The 27,974-nt window shown below is 45.8% G+C and overlaps 2 protein-coding genes across 2 annotated transcripts in view; both read right to left on the bottom strand.

Moving 5' to 3' along the window:
* Nucleotides 1–4,054: 4,054 nt before the first annotated feature.
* The window catches only part of ZBTB1 (zinc finger and BTB domain containing 1), a 55,809-nt gene continuing 31,889 nt past the window's right edge, over nt 4,055–27,974 (bottom strand). The window contains exons 3-6 of the mRNA XM_074583773.1: nt 10,055–10,176; nt 9,867–9,933; nt 8,835–8,933; nt 4,055–4,956 (exon numbers count right to left, since the gene is read on the bottom strand). Coding sequence (XP_074439874.1) covers nt 4,812–4,956; nt 8,835–8,933; nt 9,867–9,933; nt 10,055–10,176 — 433 coding nt within the window. The 3' untranslated portion in view covers nt 4,055–4,811. The remainder of the gene's footprint in view (nt 4,957–8,834; nt 8,934–9,866; nt 9,934–10,054; nt 10,177–27,974) is intronic.
* On the bottom strand, nt 23,260–25,742 carry HSPA2 (heat shock protein family A (Hsp70) member 2). Its single transcript, XM_074583774.1, has one exon. It carries the CDS (start codon nt 25,556–25,558, stop codon nt 23,654–23,656), a length of 1,905 nt encoding a protein of 634 aa, XP_074439875.1. The 5' UTR covers nt 25,559–25,742; the 3' UTR covers nt 23,260–23,653.

The raw sequence follows: 27,974 nt of genomic DNA, 5'->3' as shown, positions 1-27,974 counted from the left end.
GGGCAAAGAGATGGCATTTTACAGGGACATCTAGGCCCTAGAGGTAAAATTTTATTCTACGTACTCTGCCTTACATGTAAACTACTGGGGGAACCAAAAAGGAAAGGAGCATTTGGATGCGCAAGGGAGGGATGTGCTCTGGGCTGGCAATCGTACTCTCCATTTATCTTTGTGTCTTTCTTACCTCAAAGAAGCTCCGATCTTTCTGTAATGATGTTTTTCTCCTAAGGCAGTGAACAAGAGCACAAAATTAATAGCAGCAGTCATCCTTTCAGTTCTCTGAACAGAGCATTGAATACCACTCAGGGGGCTACGCCAAGCTGGCATTTCACCAGGGCAATAAAGTTGTTGCTGGTAGATCCTCATTACTAGCATGCAGAGACCCACTGTCCAAGAGAAAGGCAGGACTTCTGCATTGCCTCAGAAGGAGAAAATGCAAAATATTGTATGGCTCTGTTAATTAAATCTGACAGAGAACAAAGCTGGATATGACGAGCAGGCGAGGCTCCCCTGCTATGCTATCTAGACTGAACTCTCTGTATGGGCCTCTAAAAAGCGGTCAGCACTGATCTAACCCAGTTGCCACTGAAGTCAATAAAAAACTCTTCCTGACATCACTGTGAGAGCAACTAGCAGAGTTACCGAGCGCACCAAGCCAGGCCAATGCTGAGACAATAAACTTGAAAACTAGGAAGGAGATGCCTGATGTATCTCCAAGACGAAACGTAAAACATGCCCAAGAACGACAAAGGGCCTTTATTAACGACGCAGCAATTTGCCCAGTGGAAGCCTGAGAGATGCTCTCACCACCCACTTGAGCCCAGGGATTCTCACACAAAGCCAAATGACTGTACATCATTGAAACAGTCATTAAAGCAGAGGGTGGTGCACACATCCCAGCAGCCACTCAGTTCTCCTGGAGATGGCACAACCCACCCTCATGGAAATGAAACCAAATTTTCCATGCTAACCTACAGATCCCCACAGATCTGGCTTGGTCCTGCCAGGTGCACAGGAAAACCTGTCTCCACATCAATTCGCCAACTCCTGGCATGTCCCTTATCTTCCTGATAACATCACGTGTTCCACACATCTAGTGTATCCCCAGCTGCCATCACCTCAGAAACATCAATGCAGAGCAGACCATGCAGATAGAGCCCTATTTACCATCTTTGGACTTTTCTTTATTGATTTTTTGATCAAGAAGACCATGTATCTCCCTACCTGGCTCCCACCAGCCATAATTCTGCTGACACTTCACAGAAGCTTGACTCTGCAAGCATGGCATGGCCGTTTGCCAAAGCAAAACTCCCAGAACAACTCTGATGCTTTTGAGTCCTTATGAATTCTGGTAAAGCACCATATTCTGTCTTCAGAATACCAGAGTGGAGAAACCTAAAGTGGCCCCAGCTTCTTAAACCTAAATGTGAAACACAGCTTCACCTTTTAACATTACAGAGCTTGCGCAGAGAAACCTATGTGCAGGCTGGCAACAGAAAATAACGCTAATAGAGTCAAATAAGGCCAGGGGTCTCCACCCTTCTTTCTCCCAGTGCTTTCTTCCCTGAGGTGAGATATTAAGCAAAGAGAGTAAAGTTTCCTAAAATAAGTGTTGAACTAGGAGGCACCTCCCATGTCTAGGGCACAGTTGCTAATTACCTAGGAAAATACAGAAAGGGTCAGGAAAACACCAAACTTGCAACAACATTCAGGACAGGACTTGTAAGAAACATGAAGAAGCGAGCAAAGAGCATCATGCCTTCTAGAAATATAGTGACACTGATTTCTCAGACATGAGTTCATGCATAAAAGAGGACAACAGCACAGCCAAGGGCAGATGGTGCAGTACGTGTGGGGCTTGGATGCAAGATGATAGTGACTTCAGACATCTACAAGCACTACTGTTGTGCATAGGGGCACACAGGGAAGAAATGCTTCCTGTGCCATTTAGCAGCTCCACAGCTTTCCACCACGGCCATGACTGTAATTGCCAGTGCATCAAACCAGCTTCAAGGAGCAGCAAGGGCCGGCTCGACTGTGTTTGCGCCATTGATGCATGCAGCTTTGGGAACACGCTGTATTTTTCCCATTATGACAAATGCCCATAAGGAAACTGGCACCACAAAAAGGTTGCACAACCTCAATCAACTTGAAAGGAGAAAGCCAGACACACCTATTCCTTCCTCGGCATTGGAGGCACAAAAGGACTAATGCTAACACACACAAATAACAGGTCTGGAGTAACTCTCAAATTCCAGTCTGGGATAGTATCAAGATAGGATTTTAATGCTTGCGTTTTACAAATCATGTAAATTGTTAAGATGAAGATGTTCTCCACCTAAGCCTCCCTTTTTAAACTTTCAGAGAAAACCTTTACATAAAAAATCAATAAATTCATATGAACACACAAGTCATTTGGCAGATCTGGAAGGGAAAGAAGTTTACCAACACAGTATAAGATTTCATTAAAATGTTGCTATGGTGAATTAGAGTGAAAAGCAAAAGCTTCAACACCATCATGAACCCGTAGTTGGGTTATAAGAAAATATAGTAAAACCAGGGGATGGTACACTATCAATAGTTTCTCAGCTTTCTAATCTAAACATTTTTCAGATTAAAAAAAAAAAACAACTCATCAAAGGTAACCCTCATCACAGTTTCTGTTTTGATGAAGGACCTTTCCCATGCAAAAACACGTGTGCTCAAAAAATTCCTAACCATCTTTTATAATCAGGAGTGTTAATCAGTTCTGTCCCTCAGCTCTTGTTTTTGGCAGTTCATATAATGGTCTGGGAGGATCCAGATAACATTTAAGGCTAAACCGAGTCTCAGCCTGGAAAAAGATTATATTTATATAATTACAGTATGGTATGGCAATATTATAACACACTCAGCATTAGACTAACTCTGACGTCAGCTGCAGTCAGCTACTGCCACTCTGCTATGTGTAACACAGTGAGGTCTCTCTTCGTACAGCAACTGACATCATGAAGGCTTTAAGACACGGCTCTTTTCTAGCCTGTGTGTTTTCACAGCCTGGACACCGACATACCAACCCGCTGCCAGACTCTAACCCCCACTGTGATGGAAATATTAAAGAACACAGTTTCTTCTTTCATCTCTCTTCTCTCACTCCCATGCTGCTGGGATTTTTGCCACTAGACCTCTTGCTTGCCTCAATCCTGCACATTCCCACCCACCAGGCAATACGAGTGCATGAAGAGGCAGCAGAGCTAACTAGCTGGGTATACGACAGGCTGTTTTATCCAGCTCCATCCAGTTCTTGCATTCGAGTTACTTTCTGCAGTAAGTTCCTCCAAGTCTCATAAGTGCAGATATTAGGGCCACCCAACAGAAACAATGAAATGCTGTCATGACCCTCCCTGTCCAACCAACAAGAAGGTTAAGAGGATGCCTCTGCTCAGCAGGAACCTGGAAGCAGGGATTTGGCATAGAAGGCTGCTCCCAGGAGTGCCTGGCGAAATGCTGATGTGCCAGGACAAGAGGGAACACATTCCTAATTCTGAGGTTCCAGCGTCTTGTGGGATGGGGCACACTAAAATGAAAGCCCTGATGGGACTGCAATTTCAGCTCCCCTTTGACTCCATCATTTCACAGGTTAACTTCTCCTCTTGATTAGAAGGAAACCCAGGTTTCCCCACCCCAGCCAGGAGCAAGGCTGCCTGGAGCCCTGTTGCAGGAAGGCAGGTGAATGCTTGTGACTCTTCTGGGGGACTGGCAGCAGTTTCACACCAACTGACTGAAAAAAAATGCCTGAAACTGCTCTGAGAAGATCCCATGGGACTGGGGTACTGGGTGGGGACTGCCAGCTCCTTTCTACTGACAGGGAAAGGAAACATTGTGCAGGAAACGTGGCTGAGGAAAGAATCCCTAACACTAGCACGGTGTGTGATCTTTCTGTCATTACAATCTCCTTCCACTAGCTACTCTTTGTGGTGCTTAGTTGCTGGCCAGCGTTAAATCACAAGAACTTCATCACCTGTTAAAACTCCTCTTTTCTTGTCCTCATCATTCGTTTTGTTTCTTTGCCTTTTCAAACACCCTCCCATTCTCCTGTCTTCTTCAGTTTCTTTTTTAATTCCCACTACAGGTTTCTCTCCCCTTTCTGTTTGTTGCTGGGATCATCACATCTGAAGAAAAGTTGGTCTTCACCACTCTGAAAAAGCCATGAACTGACGTCCTTGCTCAGAGATAGAAGTCCTACACTTCCAATGCCCAAGCACAACCTCTTCTTGTCTCTACTGCACTTGCTGCCCTTCAGGAACATAGTCTCCTTCACTTGCTAGACTGGTCTTATGCTATCTCAGACTTGGCATAAGAGGAATTTTATGCAAGGATCAGTGGCAACTAGCAGGTACATAACCATTTGCTTTCAAGATGTAGTAAGTGGAAGTGGCAGGGGTAAGAGCCAGGGCTGGCATTGCTTCTTGCCCTGCTGACTTTCATGTTGAACCCATCAAAGTTTCGTGTTCTGTATATCTAGCAAGGCTTCCGCATACCAGGGATAGAGCTTTCCAGTCTGGTATCCAGAGCTCTGCTGCAACTTGTTGTGGCCAGATCAGTTGGCAACAGCTCATCAGAAACACTTTTGGAGTTAGTTAACAGGCTGTGCTGCAGGGAGATCAAAACACTTCTCTGTCTCATGGTCCCATAGCCCTCTGTGACTCCTTGGATCAGAAGACATTTGTTACCCTGGATATTCACTTATGCCACTCAACAGGGTCCTTTGCACTGGGCTGCTGTGGTCCTTGACTTAGAGAGGGTGCCCAGAAGGGAAAGCTTTCCTTGGCTTACTTTCCACCAGGCATGTGGCGCTGCCGTGCCATGCCTCGTTCAAGGATAAAGTTACAGTACACCATGGCAAGGTGAATCCTGGCCACCGCTAACTTTGCCAACACGTCGTCCATTTCTTTCTTCTCTAAAAATATCATAGTGCTGTTTAAAACAAAAAGAGAAAAAGGTTTTCAGGGAAGGTGCTCTGGACAGAAGGGATGCTAGAAAGAGTGACTGGTCCTGAGAACCAGGCATGATTTTCATGCACATAAACCAAGACGCTGCCTGACCCCACTGTCAGGGGACCCCTCTGCAGCCAGGCTGGGCTCAGATGCTTCCAGCACAGCTTGGCAATGCTGGTGGGGCTGCAAGGCCTGGGGCTTAGGCCCAGACAGTCTCTCTTGCCCCAGACAACTTAAAAGCTGCATGCCCACAACCTGTCAGGTTGCTGTCTTTGATCCTGCATAGCTTATGAACCCTTTTAGCAGCCTGCATAAAAGTCCTGGAGGTGCATTTAGATATCTGTGGGCGCAGGCTCTGTCACCGGGTGGCCTGGAGCGGTGGGTCTGGCTCATTCAGAGACAGCACTTACTTCTCTTCAGAAAGGCACACGAAGCACTTTTGGGACTGCCTCTAAACAGGAATGGCTAAAACCACAAACCTGTATTTTAAACCAATTCAGATCAAACACGAAGGAAATGCCAAACCAAAGAGCTTTCTGTTTCCTCTGCTTCCCCTGTAATCCACCCGACTGTCTCCCGGTGCCTGGGAGCGCTGCCGGCCTAAAAGTTACCAGCCTCCTTTCACGCTCGGGAGAGTTGGGTTTTTTTATCTGTCCTCTCCCTGATTGCCTCCAGCTCCAAAGCTTCCTACACAACCCACCTTTAATAAATTAGGACAATTACTCTGGGCTTCTCAAGGATAATTGCTCATAAAATCCAGCAGATTTTCCTCAAAAGACATGAAAGTGTTGGAAGCAGAAACAGACAGAAACTAAAGGGGAAAGAAAATACAGGACAGAAATAATAGCCCTTGTTCCATTCATGTCTCATCCACCACTGCTGAGTTTTTGTTCTTAGAGTCACATATTTCAGAAGTGAGTACTCCCAAGCTGTCTCCAGTCGGGGAATGCTTCATCCCCGCTGCTTTGGAAGACTGGTTGGTTGTTTTTGAAGTTAGTTACAAGATCTTCCTGAACCCAGAAGAAGCCAGGAAAGCCTCAGACTTAGATTTACAAAGAATCAGCACAGCATCAACAAAAGACAAAGTCACAAGAAGACAAATATGTCCATATTCATCCTGACATTCTCTGATAGGACCCCCTTCCAATACTTTCTTTTCTAAAGAAAGTTTAATGCACAGAAGCAATAACTTCTGAAGCCAGGGCGGTCTTAGACATCTTAGGCACTGTGGACACTGATACTGCTACATGGTCTAGGTTCGAGACAGCTGAGGAGGTTTTCAGGCCATCAGGCCTGGCTCCCTGTGGACAAGAGTAGTCCCAGCAGATGAGTTAGGCACCTCTCACAGGCAGCCCAAATGGCAGGAACTCCAAAAAATACCAACTAGGAGCAGGAATAACCAGCACTGTTTTCTATGTTACTAGGTTATCACACAGGGTCTACAAAAAGAGCAGCTCGAGGACTGCACAGACATTGGATGTGTCTGTCATATAGGAACATCAGGCTGATAAAGGACTAGGTGGGTCACCAAGCCCAGTCTCCAAATAATCTGTCTGTCAGATTAACTGGGAGCAAATTATAGGTGTCACTAACAAGACACATGAAATGGTACCGACACGTCTTGCCTCCAGTCTGTCTCTACTTGTGGCACATAGCCAGTACTACATAGGCAAGCAAAAAAGGGTATGAAACTAAATTACATCTTGGAGGAAGGGGGAGGGAGTTTTCTTCCTAAGCAGGCCACTAGCAACAGCCCTGAGCATGGGATTTATGTGGGATAGATATAGGAAAACAAATGGCTATGCAATCTTCTTTCACATTCTCTCAAATACATCAGCGTATCACAAACCCAAGGATTCTTATCACAAGTGTAATTTTCTGTCATTATGATTCTATTATGTAGTCATAAAATCCCTTTCACAAGCTCACAGAGCTACACCTTCAGAAAAAAAGTAGGTTTGTTGCCTGTCCCCACTACTTCCTAGTGGAAAACCATTCCAGAACTTTACTCCACAGGAGGAAAAGGATAGTCCTTGCTACATTTGATTTGAAATATAGCACATACCGAGTTTGGAATTAGACCAAGTGGGTAACAGAGGAAATAGGAGGTCTTGAACAGGGAAAGAAGATGCAGTGTCAGAAAACTCTTCACACTGTGTTTAATATCCCTCTGCTTCTCCAGGTCAGCTAAGACACTAGAACAATTAAGGATGAACTTCGATATTAAATAGGACCTGAAATTGCCTTTTTTCATTTTACTTTCTTTCCCTATATTTATACTTCAGTAGATCAATATCCTGACTTCCTGCTTCTGCATGGTGTCTTTTTAAGTTTCTCTGATGTTACGCTGCATGCAGGTAATCCCGACAAGCAAGCCGCTTCCCTTCAGGGGAGGTAATGAATGTAAATAAAACAGTACTGTAGAATATCCCTTTGGGAAGCAGAGAGTCAGTATGTGTTTCCCACCAAAGGGCAGGGGTCACTTTGGGAGCACTGCATGCCAGAACACACTGAAAAGTCTCTCCTGGCAGGGTTCATCCAATGCTTGCTTGTAGCTGATACCCACTAGCCAGAGTCCCTTGGATCCAGGAAACATAACCCTGTATTGCAATAGGTCCATACTCCTCTTCGTTTCAGTCTGTTTCTGTATTTGCCACACCAATAGACGATATGAGCCATTTTGAGATGTCATGGCTGACAGGGTGGCCTCCTTGTCCTTTACCAGCCCAGAGTACCTCAACTGAATCTACGACCTTTGCGTGTGAAACTACGCTGATGGTTTTCTTTATTTATGAGTTATTCCTTGCACAATGGAAGAAACACCTGTCAATCTATGGATATAGAACAAATCAATTCCTTAAGGCCATCAACCCTCCAACAGTCTTTTTTTCAATCCAGATAAATCAGCCCCTTTTATGTCAAGGCTTCATGAACTGTGAGGTAAGTAATTTAAGAAAATGGTCGATGAATTCACAGAGACTATTATAGACTCCAGAAAAACACTGACATTTCTTACAATCATAGTTTGTATCTCTGCAATGCTTCCTCCCGAGGCATATAACCCTCTAACACAGCAACTCCTAAACTATGCCCCTGGCACCACCACTTCCACTCTGCAAGGTAGCAAGTGTGGTCACACACCCTTACTCGGGAACTGCTTTCCTAGCAGATATTCCTCATGTCCTAACATGTTTCTAGCACCTAAGAGTCAACTGAACCTGCTTTGCAAAGTATTTAGAAATGAAGTCTTAAAGCAAGGTGACCCACAGCACAAATTAACACCCAGCAGACTCAGTTGCAACGATTTGGTGCTCTGTATTGCAAGCAAGAAAAATGACTGGATAGGAATGTTATTGCTGGGAAATGGCATTAAGAGGTGGTAATTTGATCCAGGGCACTCGCACAGATTTAACGTTGGTGGTAGTAATGATTTATTCAAATTGCAGCATTGCCTTGAGGAGCCAAATTATTTGGTGACCCCATTGCAGCAGGACTGGATCCAGCCACCATCTTGAAAGGGCGACTACGGTGATGCCATGCCCCGTGAACAGCAGTGCATGCCACTCAGGGCAAGGCTGGGGCAAAGCGAGATTCAAATCCTCCCAGAAAATCTGTCTCCCTACATAGTCAGAGGAGCCTATGTCCAGGAGAGCACAGAGGACAAGGGGACGGGAGACATAAACGGTGAGACCAAGGATGTTTTCTCCTTAGTATTCCATATATAGACTGGGACAGTATAGCAAGCAGTCCTTGCTCATATGCAGAATCCCACAGATTCTGACATGAAAGACTGCTCTGTGATTCCAGATTTTCTGGGGCAAGCTCTGCGTACCTACACCCCTAAAGACTTGTACTCACGAACTCAAGGAACTGCGTTTCTTTTCCAGGGCGATCTTTTCAAGGTAAAAAAATAGGTAGAAGAGCAGGGCCATGAGGAACTCATCTAGTTTCTCGTTCCTAAGTGGAAGGTAGAAAGGTCACTGTGAAGTCTGCAGATTTGCAGACAGAGACATCACCAGAACATTATGAAAAAGAACAACGTCTCTGCTCAAGGGCCTGCATTATATCAAATATTAGCTATATGGTTGAGACCTATTTGTAGGAAGAACTTCACCCCACACTAAGACTTTGAAGGCTTTTTGAGAATTATTAACAGAGTCCAATAAACACGTTGAAGAGTGGATTGAATGGGATATTACCAGACATACTTCCAAGAAGCAAGTTTTTTGCACTGAACATGCTTGAAGAGTGGCACTCACATTCAAAGGAAAAGGGGGACAATTCGGACACCTCTCCCCTTCTGAAAAGACAGTACGGCGAAGGCTCAACAAGGTCTACAGGTACATTCCTAAGCCAAAGGCAATGCAGCCACTCTACGGCCCTGGTGATCTCAGGGATATGCCTCTGAGATGGAATGCTCCGCCTGCTGCCTCCTCGCTTTTAGCCTATAGAGAAGTAATGCTGATAATGTAGCAAATAATGTAAAGTAACGCAGCAAATAATGAGCCCTGTAGCTCTGACAGGAACTGAGCAGCACAGCAAGGCAGCCCAGATTCCTAGTCATGGTAGCATTCGTGGTGCACGCAGTGTTGCAGATGCGTTGGCTAACGTGGAATTTAACTTACAGTAAAATGGATAACAACCTTCGCATATTTAAGCCCAAGTTCTTGGCTTCCTTTAGGTAACAGAGTGGAAAACTTTCAAACGGGTGATAGGATTATTTCTCTGCACATGTTGAGGACAACACGCATTTGGTATTGTTTCCCACTGAACCTCACAGGTGAGAGATTTTAAAGCTCTGGTATTTCATATCCCACTTCTCGTATACCCTGGTCCATCCACTACCAGCTACACACGCATAATTCTTGAAACAAACTCTAAATGGCATACCTTATAACTGCTGCAAATGACAGCATGTGATGTGACTCATTTGCTTCTTTCAAAAGCAAAGCAGCATCTGAAAACATACAGAGGAGAAAAACAATATTTCCTCAAAAAAATCGCTAGTGTTAGTAGAAATAGCTTTCTAGCTTGTATGGGCGATGCCTTGCTGATACAAAATACCAGCAATTACTCACATTTGACATCATCCAACGTCACATATCCATGTTGTACCCACTTTGACAGCCTATGCAATTTTACTTCTGTGTCAGTCAGCCTTCTTTCAGGAAGCGTTGCACTGCACTCCTCTTGGAAGATGCTAGTGGTTGACCGATACATAACACTTAAGGATACAGTGTTAATTCCAGTCTGAGAATATTAAGACTATCTACCTGGCATGTAGTGTCTTCATTGCACTCAGTTTCAAAGGGACAAGCAGTGAAATGTGTTTGGCAGGTATCCTGAACAAACGTTCAACTATTACAACCACAAAAGAGGCTGGGGATGTTGAGAGAAATAGGACATTTCAGCTCTAAGGTTGCGTCTCAAGTTGCTCTTTTAGTTGCTAATATAATAAATTGTGACTATATTATTTAGATCAAAGAGGTTTTAAGTAATGGATGAAAGTCAGCTATACCATGTTGTGAATTTATAAGAGTATTAATAATAATAATAATACTTTAATCTTTGAAGTGCCTTACACAGATGAATTAATTACCTCACAATACTCTTTAGGGTAGATGAGAATTATTAACTCGTTGTGAGCGATCTGGAAACAGCAACAAAGATGCTGAATGACTTTACCAAAGTCATACCAGGCTAGTGCCTGAGCTAGCATTCAACACCAGGCATGTCTGGCTCTGTTTTTATGTTCAGGCCACTCATCCACCCTGTTGAAATGACAGCTGGCTTCCTGTTTCACGTGCTTTGTTCAGACATGATCTTCAGACAACAGATGAAAATATTCCCACACAAATTATCTTGTTTCTTTTTGAGCTAGGCTGGTCGAATTGAAAATACCTCTTTAATGTCTTGACACGCATTTCCTGAAAGTGAATATTTTTTCCTTCCTTAAGGTTTTCCTCAGCCGCTGGTTTGGAGCTGAAATACAGAGTATAAGCATGCAGTAGTATGAGTTTAAATTACTAGCAGCAGTACAAAGAGGCCAACATCCCATGATACAAAGGCATATCTATTTTGGCCTCTAAGTGACACAAAGAAAACAACTGGGTTGTGCTGAGGTCAACGTGAGACATTGCTTTCAAGAACACAGAAGCAAAGAGTAAAGGGGTTTCCCTGGGCCCTCCTGCTCTGTCTCCTGCCACCATATACACTGCACCACATAAACCCTTCAAGCAATAGGTGTCTCAAGTGGCTTTAGGAAGATTTTAAATGTAAACTACTCCATTCCAGAGCTTTTCTTTGGGATCGTTGAGGGCAGAGACAGGCAGAGGTCACCAGGGAGCTCACACCTCTCCCTGGAGAGCTGCTGGGCAGAGTCAGCAGCGTTCCCAAGCCCAACAGAGAAGTTGGCCAGAGCTGCTGAGACACAGACCATGAAAGGCACCTGCAGTAGCCGTATGACCAGGAGAGAGGTGAGCAGCCTGGCTCCACCATGACAAAGGCTTGGGAAATGCCCGGCAGGGCAGGAGGCAGCAGCGGGCAGCATGTGACTGACCCACCGCTGCCACGCTCCACTGCGCTCCCTGCCCTACACTTGAGAAGAGAGCAGGGGGGATACAGCTTGGGTGTTGGGTTTTTTTGCCCTAACTGTTTAAATGATGAAGTCTTAATCCACAACTGCCACAGAAATTCAAAGCACAGTTACATGCACTTTGTCCCCTGCAGAGCTGTGATTTCCCTAAAGGTCTGCAGTCCTCCAGTGCTCACCATCGCACAGGGTCATACGTAACATGAGCAACAGGGAACATCGGTCTGTGGACCTCCACATATAGACACCTGGGGTGGCATTTGGCCCTCATGTCCAGCACTGCTGCTCCAGTGCGTGCTGCACATTTCTGACACAAGGCAGGACGCGCCACACACTTCTAGCCATCCCTCTGTAGTGGGTTCAGCTTGAAAGCAGTGTGGAGCAAATGCGTATCTCTGATTCTCTCCATTAACATGATGCTACAGAGCAGCAGTTAAGGAGCTCTGGTCTCAATTGGAAAAAAAAAAAAGAAGATGCAGTTGATGTTTGGGTAAAACAATATTAGACTGATTTTACCTTAGTTGGAACTGCTGTATCAAGGCCTAAACCTGCATAATTTGAAACTAAACACCATTCTTTTACCTTGCAAATTCAAGAGTGTTCGTATCATCTTTCCAGTACCACACACCTCGAGTTAGTTTTATCCTCTGCAAGAAAACAGCATACATAGTACATGTCATAAATCTATGCTCATGTTCTCAGCCCAGCTCAACAAAATATTTATAATGCAAGCACTGTGCAAATGGACCACTTTCTATCTTTCTTAAGTCTGCTTTTCACCCAGATGTTGTTTGTTCGTGAGCTATTGAACAAAAATTCTCTGAGATTTAAGGTTGACAGCACAAGAAAGAAAAATGGGTATCTGAGCTTTTTATTTCTTCCAGGTTATGAATAAATAATAGAAAGTTTGCTAAGGTACATCAGTTCTTTGATTGCCAGTGAATCAATAAAGACTGAGAAATCAAGTGGAGCTGTGCATTAACAACACATGGCTTTTATTTGTTTTGGGTTTTTTTATAATATTTATGTAACTGTATAGACTAAGTATCAGGACAAAGGAAATCTTTGTTTAAAAATTGAATATGTTATGCACTTTCCCGATATTCTGAGAACTTTAAATAAACACCAGATAGACTTTTCAGGGGACACTGGACAAAACTACTAGAAACAGCATTTACAGTAGCTATATATTAAAAAAAAAAAAAGAACAAAAAAGAACATAAAAAAAATCCCCTGGAAATAAATCCATTAGTCCTTTCTTAATTAACAAGAGACACTTGCAAACTCTTAACTATTATTTCCAGGTCACCTTTAAAGCAAAATTACTCTTATTGCTGAAATCCTTCTACCTACAAATTTAAATTAGGTGAAACACGAAGGCTTTCTGTGACTTTTTGCCAGGTACCATTCAGCCAGCCAGGCACAAGGCTCTCACAAATTCTTGCTCAATCTAATTTGGTAGTACAGTGCTGGATATGGGACACCAGGATAATTTCGCACCAGCAGCCAGCAGCCCAGGCAATGATTAGACCATGGAGATGAATATTAGGAAACCGTGGCTGTAATCCTTTCACAAAAAGTCATTATTTCAACTTGATTGTTCTAGTCTTCAGTTCCAGCTTTCTAATGCTGGTTTACAGCTCTCACATGAAAAGGGTCACGCAAACACGGCGCTTTTATGTTACACACCAGGGATTATGAACCATGAAAGAAAAATAGAAAAGGCGGTAGTACAGTACAGCAAGGCTTACCAATGCATCACAGTAAGGAGAAAATACCACTCCTCTGTCCTCGAAATGCATCTCAGCTGCTTCTCACTAATACAAATGGCTGAATGACTGTCCCCAGCCACCCTGCTCCCTGGCTGGGGCAGTGGGACAGTCCCTGCCTGCCCTGCCCTGCCCACCCCATGGCCCTCCTGTGGTCCCCAGCATCTGCTGCAGAGGCAAACGTGAGCAGCAGCAACAAGATGGAGATGAGAAAGGTGGGGAGACTCACAGATAGCATGGTGCTTGCCTGGGACACCACCAGAAGCGCAGAAGGCAGGCCCTGTTTACAGCAGTATCCTGGTGACAGCCTGCTGTCCCCTAGGAACCGCAGATCCCAGCAGGTAAATCCCCCTCCAGCCTGCACTGTGGACTGGGACTCATAGTCTGTGGACTCTGCTCTTTCCCAGCTCTGCTAAGCAGCTTCCCTGGGTAACATTTTAGTCCAAACAGGGAAAATAAGTGCTTTCCATGTGGTAACATCTCCACGGCCACTCATTTGGACTTCTGTGTTCTTTGACGGTCAGGAGCTGCAGAGGTTTTCCTGGTTACTGGCCCAGGACTGGCAGCAGTGAAGGCAGCTGCACCTGGTCCCTCTGTTATGGGCGTTGATGTCTGTACAGCACTCTGAATGTTAAACATGCTTTAGCTTGCAACTTTACAAGGTTTAAAAGTATATCTACCAGGTCACAAGTCTGTGAAATGACCTAGATGCCTATGAGAGCAATCATCTCAAGATTTGCAAGTTCCCCCTGGAAATAATTCCCGTATGCTAAGGCAGGTCACTTAAGGGCATGATTTTGAGGGAGGGGTTTTGATCTTTGGGATATTGTCAAGCATTTGCTTTTGCAAGCAGAGAGTCTCTCACACTAGTCATTCACAGTGGATCAGTGTCATGTATAACTGGTACTGATTAGATCGCACCCAAAATTGGTACAAGTTATATTGATAAAAGCACTTTTTCCCAAAAGAAGTAAAGTTCTCATGAAGGGTGAGGTTTCACGTTACAGCTAAGCCAGCCTAATAGCTAGCTGTTGATGGAAGAGGCATTCCTGCTCCCATCAAAATTTTCCCATGATTTATCTTTGTGTTGATTCTTTATTTAATTTGTCCCCACAGCAAGGCGGCTCCCTAAACTGTCAAAAACAGTAATCCAGCAAAAATAAATGAGAAACTTTCTGTTGAGTTAGAATTTTACATCAGTTCATGGTGGAGTCAGAGAAGGGCCAGCAGAGATGCAGAAAAAGATAAGGGGACAGGGAGGACCACACCTCTAAACAGATCAGGTCAGCTATAGTGTGAAAACCAGCCACAATCTAGGAAAAGTGTGCTAGTACGGCTGCACTAGGCCAGTGTGTACTTCGAAGAGATGAAAATACCTGACCTAAGACTTTTAGACGGGTCCGTTCAGTAAGACAGAAGGAACACGTCCTGTGCTTTCAGCTCTTAAAGGTGGCATTGTTCATTTTTGCAATAGTTTCTAACCAGGGAAAATACTCCTGAAAACAGCACCAAGATGTTCATAACCACATGGAAGAACACATGAACAACACAATGCAGGGAAAGAAAATTTCCATAAAAAAAAAAGTCCCTAGCTTCCCCCAGTTCCATAGCCTTACAAACACTGCATCTTTTCTCCTGTAGGTATTCTTCAAAGGTTTATCCGTGCAAACACAATCAGTCCATGGGTAGCTAAGCAGGCATCTCAAATCAGCCTGAAAATTCATCTCTGGCTCTGTTCTCTACAGCCATCTCTTTTTTTTTTCCTTTTTTTTTTTGACAATTGTATTGTGTATGTTGTGTTTCCAGTTGCTATTGCAGGCTGCCAAGTACATATCTATGCCTTGGCAGCCAAGTTAGTTACATATTTAAGAGGATGAGAGAAGCAGGTTTGGAAACGACCTCAAATCTCACCCACGGCAGCCGGGCAGCAGTATAGAAATAGGCTTCCCACCAGGGGGACAGGGGAGGTATGGAACTGATGGCTCATCAACTCATTTTTATAGAGTGGGGCTGTCATTAGCCTCAGGAGACCATCGGCCTATCTTGGCTCCAGTAAAAGTTGTGTCAAAAGAACAGGGAAAAGTAAAGGACATGTTGCAGATAGTCAGAACCACCACCATTAGTGTTCGTGGTGCAGCAGGCAGGGGAGACACGCCTTCGGCTGTACTAGAGTTGGGACCAAATTGGCACAAAAAGCCCAGATGAAAGATGGGGAGAAACTAACAGTGAGAACTACCAACAGGGAGAACGACTGTGAATGTGAAGACTGGGGCTGAGAGCTAAAGACGGAGCTGGCTAGGCAGGCAGGGAAGGCCTGGGAATCAGCGCAGCAAACAGGTAACTAGGAGAAAATGAAGAAAATCTGGAAGAGATTTTTGGACAGCGGGACAGAATTGGCTCTGGCCAAGCACAGGGGCTGGTATTAGGGGGAACCCCGAGACTGACCGAGTTACCAGGGCAGGAGAGTTGGGATGCTCAGATGCAGCACTATACTACCTTTAACCGAGTGCTTGCTGGAGGAGATCAGTTCAGCCCAGGTATTTCATGAGCTAAGGGTGCAGAGGGGAGCACCAAACATCTCACCCATGCTGACGGCCCAAATGGGTATCAGTCTGGAAAAAAACAACTTAAAAGCCTGGCATTGTGTAGTAAAGGAGATTAGCGTCTGTTGGATCCCTGCTTCAGCTGTTGCAAGAGTTGGAAGCTATAAAATGAGTGAGCCAGAAGATTACAAGAAGTGAAATTAAGGCGTAATGGTTGAAGCAGTTGAAGGCTACGTGGGAAACTGATTTCCATATGGGCTTCAGTCACAGAATGCCAGGAAAATCACTCCAACCCGCATGTAACCCTAATGACCATTATTTGCATGCTCTTTTCTCTCTGAGCGAATGGCCTGGCTTTGTGGAAGTCTGAAATGCAGGACTAGGTACCCACAGCTGTGACCAAAGCCAACAGGAACTCTACTTTGAACAGTCGAAGAAGTGTATAATACTCATCTGTCTGAAAAACCAGTTCCTTGGCATTTCCAGTACAAGACCCCATAATAAAGCATCTGGCTTTTGGTATTTCGTTTTATCACCTTCTCTCTGTGGGAATTATACACATCTCAGGGGTAAAAACTATATGTTCAACATTGTGAAGCATTCGAGATGCAATGGTGATGACATTCACAGGTAACATTCTAAGGGATAATTCTTCTCCAGCGCTGGGGCTGGACAGAACATAGTAAATAAGGTGTATATTGAACTGGGAAGTATTACTTACTTAGAGTATACGCTGTCCATTGTGTGCGCTGACTGAGGCAGGTGCCCTACAGAAGAAAAAAAATTAAAAAAACCTGTTACTGTGTAATTAAAAACTGGGTTATGATGCATAAGCACAAAGAAAGAAGAAATAGGCTTGCTCTGATGGTCATAATTCTGAACAAGTGACCTTGCAGCCTTAATAGGCTTCTTTTAATGTTGTTTCTTGCGGTGTTTGTGTATCCATGTGCGTCCCAGTAGCTGCGAACACTCAACAGTAGACACATGTATCCATTCTTTAGGTATATCTAATGTTTAATTCAGATATCACACCCAGAAAATAAACACATGCATAAACTCAACAAAAATATCACTGACTCACCATCCGGTCATTCACCTCCTTTCTGCCTCTTGTTTCTCCTTGCTGTGTCAAGTCTCCGTCTTCCATACCCACCGTATTAATTTCCTCCTCTCTTCCCGGGGGCAGTTAAATGTCAGCCCTGGTTTCTCTGGGAATATTAGACTCTGTGTGCACGCACTACTGTTTGTATTAGACACACAAGTACAGAATTCAATTTCACGGTAGCTAATACTTAGCCCATGACTACGCCATTTACCTGCCAAGTGCTTCTGCCTGCTCATTAAAAACAGGATCATGCCATATGAATGGAATAAATAATGTCTTTAGGCATAATACTATGAGCACTGGTGTGGTTTTTCACTTCAAATTTGTGCAAAATCGAAGCTCCTAATTCTTTGTTTTCAGCAATTTTCACTGTTTTTTCTCATGTTAACACTGCTGCATTTCAGTCCCATCCCTTGGGTCATCCAAAGCACAGGGCAGTTAGGCAGCTGCACTGTAACTTCTGGAGAGATACCGTGTCCCCTCACGTCCTTGTCTTCCTGGGACACCAGCCCCCACCTTGCCCTAGGTTCAGAGCCCTGTGGCCTGGCTACCTGCTGCGTTCAGTGGCGACTACATCCACAGGGGCAAACGGGCTAAAGGTGTTCGATAGGCAAAGGCAGAATTAGCTACGGAGTCCAGACCGAAGGTCTAAGGGAAACCAGGAGGCAATGATTGCCTCGCATCGCTTACGCACCACAGGCTGCTTTTGGAGAGCCAGAAAAACCAGCTGCACATTCTTTTACTGAAATCCTCGTGCAATTACTCCCTCTGCGTGGTTTTATCAGATGAGATTATTGAACATTAGCAGTTGTCAGCTATTTTCATGCAGCTAGGCATTTGCCTTGTGCTCCTAACAATCAACCTTTTGTTATTAACATGCCTGTAACAGAAAGGCAGAAGTACTAACCTCGTATTCAATAGGTATTTTCAAAAATCTGATTTTGATTCTGTACCTGAGATGCTCAGAAATCTATCAAGCTTAAGAAAACTGTCATAGCCTAGTTTCTAGTTCTTCTGTAGCATATAATAACCATCTCCCTGGTACAGAATGAGGGGAAAAAAAGTTGAGAATTGAATATAGATGTACTGTATTAAAGTACAGTGCTATTCAATTCTGTGAGCTTTGAAGGTAATCATTGCAGTGAACTTTATTTTTAGGTTTTAGTTTATTACAGACACTTTTTAGCTTAGTTATCTTCCACCTGTAGTGCCACAGCTAGGACTAAGGACTTGCTAGCATCGGTTGTCGTTAACCAGGCTGTTAGCACATTTGCAAACAGGCTGTGAATGAGGTCTGCCACAGGAAAATAAGGAGTCTGCCAAATGAGAAATAAACGTGGTTTTGAAAGAAATATGTTTACATTTTTAGACACAGCCTGGCAAAAAGAAATGCTGCTTTCAGCTCTGACTGTCAGTTCAACCATGCAACAGCTCTTAGAGGGATTGACAGTTAGAAAATATTTCATGATACTTGGCAGTGAACAGCAAGGCAACCAAGACCAATGAAACCCATGGGGTTTTCTATATAGGCTTGCTGAAATACATAGCATTAGGAGTTCTGGAAGTGGTTTTGCCTCCTTAATTCTATTCAGAATGGTTTTTTAACTGCAATCATTTGCAGCAGTGACATTTTGAACTGCTCCAACAGATAGGGTACAGGTGCTGCTACCTAAGCACAAGCAAGAATGACTTTATGCTTCTTAGTCCAGAGTGCGACAGTGATCTGTCAACTTGTGTACAGGCCAACACACAAATACCAATTCCTAAATGGTAGCAGAGAGTATCTTCAGCAATGGAAAAGGAACAAAAATTTCCTATACTTGACTTCCCTTAAAAGAAAGACTACCAAAAATGTGCTGCCTCTTAGAGGGAAATTTATCCCCTCTCTAAAATTCCTGGCTGGTGCTGTTATTGGGATGACAGGAGGAACCAGCCTGTCTATGTCTCCACCCTACTGATGCAGGAGAGAGTAAAGGCAAATGGGTCATGGAAGGGTGGATCAGGCGTTTTTAATACTGCTGTTTCATATGTGGAAGTGAAATATGTTGTTGCATCTGGAAATGCTGGCCTGCCCAACTATATAATCACCACGCTGCTGCAAGCAAAATCTACTCTAAAGGCAGGTCTATGCTATAGGCTTCTGCTTGAATAAATATGAGGATGAGAATGGCGGAGAGATGTGATACCTGACCCACATAGGTGTGCTAAAGAAGCTTTACTAGCATAACTTGTTTCGCCGTGGGGTAGGGAGGGGTGATAACTCTCCTGTGATGAACAACTACAGACGTAATTTCGCTGCTGTAAGAGCATCCATATGCTTTGCTGGTTTAATATCACAGCATTCCCCTATGCTAAGGTACAGTGTCCCTGACGTAGGCAGAGATTAGACCACTGTGCGCTTCCTAAAGGGACACAGTAAGGGAAACTCATGCCAGTCACAGGGCAAAGGAGGAGAAATGCAGAACACCTTTTCAATAAGTAGAGCTTGAAATGCTATTACATTGCAACGCACTAACAAGACTGAAGAAAAGAACTTTAAAATTAAGTATGCATGCTGGGCGTGTGTGCTTTTAACATGATGCCTTGCATTTAACTTGAGTGCCAAGACTGGAAATGTGAATTCCCTGAACACTTTTCCCTTTTCTTCCTGTTCCTGTGGGAGTGGCTCACAATGGGGAAGACAAAATTTATGGTGCAGTTCTGAGGTGCCACATCTCCTTCAGAGTCGTCTCCCCTTGGCTGCGTCCCACAGTGCCCCAAACCTTCAAGGAGAACCTTTCAAATAAACGACAGGCAGCTCCCGAGAGAAAGGCTGCCCAGCCTGCAGGGCTCTACGCGGTGTCTCCCGAGAGATAAAAGGAAGGCTGCCGGGATACATTCATTCCTGTCTTTAAGATGGTATCACAAGGGGATGAGCAGGGCTGCAGCCTGTCTGCTAAGTCCTCTGTGCAGAACTTCAAACAGACGCTCTGGAGGCGGCAGGGCACGGGCTGACTCACCCGGCCGGCTGGGTGGACACAGCCTGCCCAAGCACGTCTCAGCTTTCCAGCTCCCGAGTGGGTTGCCCTCAGACAGCTTTCTTGTCCTCAGCTCCCTCCGAGGGCTCTCACATGGCACGTTATTTTAGTAATGCTTTCGGCTTTGTCTTTTTTAGGCTCTTCTCTCTCCCCGGCAAAGAGAGGGTGGGGAACTGCAGGGCGACACAGGAGCGATTGCTTTGCATTGCAACACACCTGGCTGCACCGTGAGCCAGGTGCTAAGGTGCTTAAGGGTGATTAATTAGGGTGATTAAATTCTCCAGTATTAATGCTACGGGTGTTCCTCTGTAGGAAATAATACCATCCATATAAACCCAATCAGCAAATATAAGAAGCCATCAAAAGTTAGCACTGTAGTTACACAAGTGCTACAAAGTTATAACCACTTTATGTCCTTCCTATGGGCTTGGTCTTTTCACGGAGCCCTGTTGAAGAGCAAGTGAAGTTCGAAACCCAGGCCCATGATTTTGACAGAAGGAGGTGGCTTTCCCTGTGAGTCAGGAGAGTACAAAGGAGGAGAGATGCTGAGTGTGGAAGCAATGAAACTGCAGATTTTACACAAGATTATTTTCCTGGCTTTGCCAAATTCATTTGAAACGTGCAACTGCTCCCCAGAACTACATGCGCACACCAAATACACCTATTTGTAAATGAGGAACAGCGTTTGCCACTCTGACATTACTTTATTTCTTTAAGAAACTGGGTGAAAAAACGTAGACCCACTGGAGTCAGTGTGAAGTTTCCACTAACAGGATCAGAGTTCACTCTACAGTAAGTATAATATACTGAGAATCAACACAACGTTATTCTTTGTTTTATAAACTAAGTGGATGAATGCAAGGAATCTAGCTCTGAGCCCTTCGAGTTTTCTGCCTCTTGCATTTTGGGGGGTTGTTCATATATTTGAAAGATTACTTTGTGCCTTGAGACTTCAAATCTTTTTCCAGTCATATAAGTCAGCAGAAGTTTCTCGTCCTTTACATATCCCACACACAGTCGAGGTGCCTCCATACTAAAAAATATCCCTTCCCTAGGAAAAAAAATTATCCAATTATTCCAGTGTTAACCTGTTCGTGTCCTCAGCCCCTGGGGTGTTTTGACCATCAGGATGGGTACTTCATTTATGTGGTCTTCTGCTACTCCCTGCCTGCCCCACTGCTGAAACAGGCACAGGCTGATGTGTCACAGTGCAAGCGTGTGACAAACTATCTGCTGTGTGCGTTTGGGTACATTAGCTCTGCACTACACTTAAATAGATGTTTGGGGGAAACAACAAAAAATTGTGTTTAATAACTGGGAAGCGACACCGAGGAATGCACACTGAGGGCTGAAAAGTAAAGGAAACTATGTGCCAACGTCAATTACCAGCCAGAGAATAGAAAAAATAGTTAACCCGCATTAACAATGAACGTGGGTGCTACCTAATCCTTACCGTCATCCCATAGTAGAGGGATTTCTGGTAGGAAGAATGTCTCTGACAAAGTATTGCACTTTGCAGCAACAACTTTCCACTTACAGATAATCTACTGCTATTCATAAACCTATTTATGTACTAGATCCTAGAAAAAAAAATTTTAAAAGCCAGAGTATCTTCCTATTCTTAGGGGTCCTATATATGTTACAGCCTGGAAATCAAGAGGCTGATTGCCAGGAAAATGCTGTGTACATAAAGACCAAAAGCACCCAGCCTGATAACGGCTTTTCGAGGTTTCACTGAAGCACTTGGCAGGTGCTGAACTTGCTGTAATTGACTTCTCAGGTCTCCCTGTGATGGCACTGCCATTTACCTACGAACCGTTCAATAAACCTGAAGTGGTTTTGAATCATTTGCAACAACAGCTGATCAAACAAGCTTTTTACATGCCTTGCGTTCCCCTGTGGCGACTGTAACCCCTTTCTGTAGCCAGTGAAGAGAAAGCTGCAGTCAGTGCCCTGGCAAACCAGCCGAGAGAAGTAAGGTAATAAACCGGAGTTTCGCGTCTCCACTGATTATTTAATACTAAACAAGTTTATTTTTGTCTGCCCTCTGATCACAAAATATTTTTCTAGATTTTTTTTTTTTATAGATCATCTACAAGCTGAAGGAATCGGGGTCCTAAAAGTTCTTTGCAGCACGGCGAGCCAGCAGGGCAGCTCCTGCCCTATTTCCCAGCACACCAACACTCCCACTTACTAACGAGCAACCAAACAAAAACACGGCGGACGATTCCCTTCAGCTGCCCACTGCTCTGCGGTTTTTTCCCTTAAAGGACAAGCCAGTCCAAAACATGCATGTCATCAGACTCCTCCATTACAGCTCATTAATTTGCAGCTCCTCAGACTCTAAACACGGCGTTTTTTCGCATTCTGAAACAAATGAAGAGCTCTGGAGACGGTTTGTAGTAAAGCCAGACAAGTTTAACAACTACAATTTTTGCCTATTCTATCAAGTTCAGCATCCCAGCTCCTTACTCAGCACTCCTGGCTCTCGGGGTCCTTGGCAGCTGTACTTTGGATAGTCTTAAGACGGGAAAAAACACATTCAGTAAAGTTTTGAAAGCTCAGCTCGCATACTAGCAACCCAAGAATAACTCAGCGATTTATAGAGCTGCCCACAAACCGGTCTCTATTTTATCGAGCACAGCCGCCTTGCCAAACAAGACTATTTTTGTTGTACTTGTTACCCCGCTGTTTTTATCTCAGTGACACGAACACGACAAGCCACCCTGCATTCCCACTGCTGCAGCCCAAGCCACCAGCTGCAGATGAAGAGCAGATCCTGCCCGAAAACATTCCCCCCCCCTCCCCACCGCCAAACCTTGGGGAAACTTTTTCCCTGCCGTGGCAGTGTCCCGCTTACACCACCCCCGGCAGCAGGGCTTGGGGTCCACAACACCCACACCCCCCCCTTCCTGGGGGAAGCCGGCTCACCCCCGGGGCTGGGCTGCATTCAGGCAAGCCGCTGCCCCGGTATCAAGTGCACGGTAGTCACCGTACCCGGTTCCTGCTCACATTGCCTTTCTGGGGTCCACTGGCCGCCCCCCCACTGGAGTCAGCACCCCCCGCCCCAGCTCAGCAGCCTCCTGGCACCCACTTGCCCTGGGGCATGGTCCCGGGAAGGGGGCGGGGGGGGGAGGGGCAGAAACCACAGAGCTCAGAGGTCACCGACACCACCAGGAAGGTCTTCCTCACCCCTCCTCACCACCATACACACCCCACCCCACCCTACCCTACTGCCCCTTGACAGACAGGAGAAGTTTATGCTTTAAATACGTTTTATTTATTACCAAAATTTCCAGAAGCCAAATGTGGCATTTTTTTTTTAATCTTTCATAAAGATTTCCATGCATAACTTGAAACTTGTCAACTGCAACAGTCAAGTGGTTACTTTAGAAGAGACACTTGAACAGAGACAAACATCCAGAGTACAAACAGCTGTATCTGAATTAACAAAACTTGTCTATTACTAACCTTATAAAGCAGGACGTGCCTTCCCTTTTATCAAAACCAAGCTGACAGATCTGCCTTTATACACACCCAACAGAATAAACTCTGTTATCGGCAAGGACGTTTTCCTTAAACGTTAGAAAAAAAAATACAAAGCAAAGAATAGAGTGACTGTCCATAAACCAGTCTTTACTTCAGTCCTCTTTAATCTACTTCTTCGATGGTCGGGCCACCAGAGCCACCCGCCCCGGCCCCTCCAGCTCCCTGGTACAATTTTGTGACGATTGGGTTGCAGAGTTTCTCCAGCTCTTTCTGCTTGTGTTCGTACTCTTCCTTCTCAGCCATCTGGTTGCGATCGAGCCAGGAGACCACCTCCCGGCACTTGTCGAGCACTTTCTGCTTGTCCTGGTCACTGATCTTTCCCTTCAGTTTATCGTCCTCCACTGTCTGCTTCATGTTGTACGTGTAGGACTCAAGGGAGTTCTTGGCTGCCACCCGATCCCGGTTAGCTTCATCCTCTGCTTTGTATTTTTCTGCTTCTTGCACCATACGGTCAATGTCATCCTTGCTAAGGCGACCCTTGTCATTGGTGATGGTAATCTTGTTCTCCTTACCCGTGCTCTTGTCCACGGCACTGACATTCAGGATACCATTGGCATCGATGTCAAAAGTGACCTCGATCTGGGGGACTCCACGGGGTGCTGGGGGGATGCCTGTTAGGTCAAACTTGCCCAGCAAATTGTTATCCTTCGTCATGGCCCTCTCACCTTCGTACACCTGGACCAGGACGCTGCTCTGGTTGTCTGAGTAAGTGGTGAAGGTCTGAGTTTGTTTGGTGGGAATGGTGGTGTTGCGCTTGATGAGAGCGGTCATCACCCCACCAGCTGTCTCGATGCCCAGGGACAGAGGGGTGACATCCAGCAGCAGCAGATCCTGTACATTCTCAGACTTGTCTCCCATGAGGATGGCTGCTTGCACAGCAGCCCCATAAGCAACAGCCTCATCGGGGTTGATACTCTTGTTGAGCTCTTTGCCATTGAAGAAGTCCTGTAGCAGCTTTTGGATCTTGGGGATACGAGTGGAGCCACCCACCAGCACGATCTCCTGGATCTGGCCCTTGTCTAGCTTGGCATCACGCAGAGCCTTCTCCACTGGCTCCAGGGTGCCACGGAAGAGATCAGCATTGAGCTCCTCGAAGCGGGCACGAGTTATGGAGGTATAGAAGTCAATGCCCTCGTAGAGGGAGTCGATCTCAATGCTAGCTTGCGTGGAAGAGCTGAGGGTGCGCTTCGCCCTCTCACAAGCTGTACGCAGTCGCCTCACTGCTCGCTTGTTGCCAGCAATGTCGCGCTTGTGCTTACGCTTGAATTCTTCCACAAAATGGTTCACCATGCGGTTGTCAAAGTCCTCCCCACCCAGATGGGTGTCACCAGCTGTGGACTTCACCTCAAAGATGCCATCCTCAATGGTAAGGATGGATACATCAAAAGTACCCCCTCCCAAGTCAAAGATGAGCACATTCTTCTCTCCAGCCCGCGTACCTTTCTTGTCCAAGCCATAGGCTATAGCAGCTGCTGTGGGCTCGTTGATAATACGCATCACATTAAGGCCAGTGATGGTGCCAGCATCTTTGGTGGCCTGGCGCTGGGAATCATTGAAGTAAGCAGGGACCGTGATGACAGCATTCTGCACCTTGCGCCCCAGATAGGCCTCAGCAATCTCCTTCATCTTGGTGAGGACCATGGAGCTGATCTCCTCTGGGAAGAAGGTCTTCATCTCCCCCTTGTACTCCACTTGCACCTTGGGCTTGCCACCCTCGTTCACCACACGGAAGGGCCAGTGCTTCATATCAGACTGCACTGTGGGGTCGTCATACTTGCGGCCGATGAGACGCTTGGCATCAAAGATGGTGTTGGTAGGGTTCATAGCCACCTGGTTCTTGGCGGCATCCCCGATGAGGCGTTCAGTATCAGTGAAAGCCACATAGCTGGGTGTGGTGCGGTTGCCCTGGTCGTTGGCGATGATCTCCACTTTGCCATGCTGGAAGACACCCACGCAGGAGTACGTGGTGCCCAAGTCGATGCCGATTGCCGGCCCTTTGCCAGACATGATGACGGCTTCCTCTGATGGCTCGCGGTCGCCTCTCCCGCCACCCACTCCCGCTGCTCTCCGCGGCGCGATGTGCCGGTCCGCCGCCGCCCGCGCCGCTTTTATAGCCGCCTCAGCCTCCTTCTGGAACCTGCCAGAACCCTGGTGGCCAATCCAGCCGCCCGCCCGCCGCTACCGGCCAATCGCCTCTGCCAGTCACCCAACAGCACCCCGCCCCCTGCCTCCCGACCAATCAGAGCCGTGACACCCACCCGCCAGCCCAACCCTCCCCGCTGTACGGCGGCCAGGCCGTACTTCTTCCTGTTTTTTTCTCGATGTGTCTCGGCTTTGCAGCGTGCGCCACGGCCCTCGGCCAATCGCCACGCGCGCTTCCCGTTCGCCCCGCCCCCGCCCCATTCGCTGCTAGAAAGTTCCAGTAGACGTTGGGCGCAAGGCCGGGGATTGACATCAGCGTTCTCCAATGGAGGCCGGGCAGCCGGGTGAGGGGCGGGGTGAGGGCGGCTGGTGAGCGGCGGGCGGCCGTCAGGCGGGTGCTGCGGTGAGGCGGGAGCGGGGCAGCGCTCGCCTCCCAGTGTCCGTGACTCCTGACGGCTCAGCCCAGCGTTGCGTGGCAGCTCCCGGTGGGGAATTTACCCTTATTTGGTCGCAAGGCGGCAGAAATTCAACCCTCCCTCCCTCACACACACATATACGCGCACGCTCCGTCCTTCCAGCCTCCCCCTGTCCCGTCAGGGCGACGCGGTCGCCGAGCCGAGCTCCCCGCCTTCCCCGTCCGGGGCTGAGGTGCTGCCAGCCTGAGGAGAATTCTGTAGCAGAGGGAAATTCTATCCTGTGGCAGAGGGAAAGTCCCGCGGCCAGCACAGGCTCAGGCAATTTTTAGCCTTATTTTGGCTGAAGTTGGCCGGCTGACAGCCCTCGCTGCGCACATCCCCTCAGGGGGGCAGCGAGGGCCCCGGCCGCCCCCAACGGCGAGGGGCCCGTTGTCGCCGCTGCCCAGGCGGTGGGTGGCCTGGCCTGGCCCGGCCTCGGGAGGCAGGGGATGGCGTCTGGCTTTCCCCTCTGAAAGAAGCAGTTAGGGGTTCGGGGAGCCCTGCTGCTGCTGCATATGTCTTTGCGTGGTCACGGCCATTCTTGAAACGCCTCCAAATTTTTGTCTGTTGTGCTAATGTGAAGTGTCGTCACGCCTACGTTTAGCAAAAGCTATGGAGCTATTAACTCAGAGCTAGGAAAGTGCTTTGATGAAAATATATTAAACATGAAAATCTGTTGTCGTTCCTACAAATTATTCCTCCTTGCTTTGAGACAAACACTTCAAAATATTCCAGTTCTGCTAAGGAGAGCAAAATACCATCCTGAGATCTTTTTTCCTCAGAGGCTTAGTGAGTAGCTCCTTTTGGATACCTTTAAAAGTGTGTCTAAGTCTGTTACCCATAGACTTAACGTGTTACATGAGAGAAGGATTAAATATGCTGTATGCTTAAATCATTTTTCATTAATTTTGTCTTCAGTCTTCAGCATTATGCTATAGCAGCTCTTACAGAAAATATGTTATAGCTTTTCACAAAATGACTTGTGTCCATGCAGTTATTACAGATGCTCTAACTCCCGTTCAAAAACATCCTTGTTTCAATTAGCGTATTTTTCAAAGCCTTTTTACAAGACATGAGGATTCCATCTCTTTCGGGTAGTAAGTGTGTATTTAGTTTTGAGATGGAAGAGCTTTAATTTCTGATAGTAAATATTGTACATGTTTAAATAACTATTATTCTTCCACCAATCCTGGTCTTTTTTCACATGGGTTCTGACCTTGGAGAAATCTGAAAGAAGTCAATGGAAAATGGAAACCATCAGCTCTCCCTACCTCCAACAGGAGCTGCACTATATATACTGTATGCATATTTCTTTGATGGGAAGGGTGTCGGTTTCTCTTGTAGTTAGACCAGTGACTGATTCATCACGGAACTATCTCTTCCTGTAATTCACTGCTACTTCATTCAGTTGATTGTATCCTATGGAGCAGGGAGAAATGCCAGAGCAATACAGAGTTGGTTGATAAATTCCGTTTCAGCTGAAAAGCTGATGTTATTTATTGCTTGTATGCTTGTGAGGATTATCCCTTAGGAGCACTAATAATGAATGAGAACCCTGTTTTGCTAGCTGCAGTACAAACTCAGGCCCTGTTGTTTCAGAGTAAAAAGAGGATTCCTGCCTCAAAAACATATGTACAGAAACAAGAGATGGAGACTAAGAAATAACACAACAATATTGATTAGCACAATAAGCAGTCTTTGCAGCAAAATTAATTTGATATCTCATTTAAGTGTAGCTGTAATGAAACAGGTTTTATCAGATTTAGAAGTGATATTTCATTAATTTGGCCCAAAGCTTTTAGCTATATGTTTTATCAGCGTGGGCA

This window comes from Larus michahellis, chromosome 4 (assembly GCF_964199755.1).
Source record: "Larus michahellis chromosome 4, bLarMic1.1, whole genome shotgun sequence".
Lineage (NCBI taxonomy): Eukaryota > Metazoa > Chordata > Aves > Charadriiformes > Laridae > Larus > Larus michahellis.
This window is presented reverse-complemented; position numbering and strand designations above follow the sequence as displayed.

Coding starts and splice junctions, on each gene's coding strand:
- HSPA2 (XM_074583774.1), bottom strand. CDS start 25,558: ATGTCTGGCAAAGGGCCGGCAATCGGCATCGACTTGGGCACCACGTAC.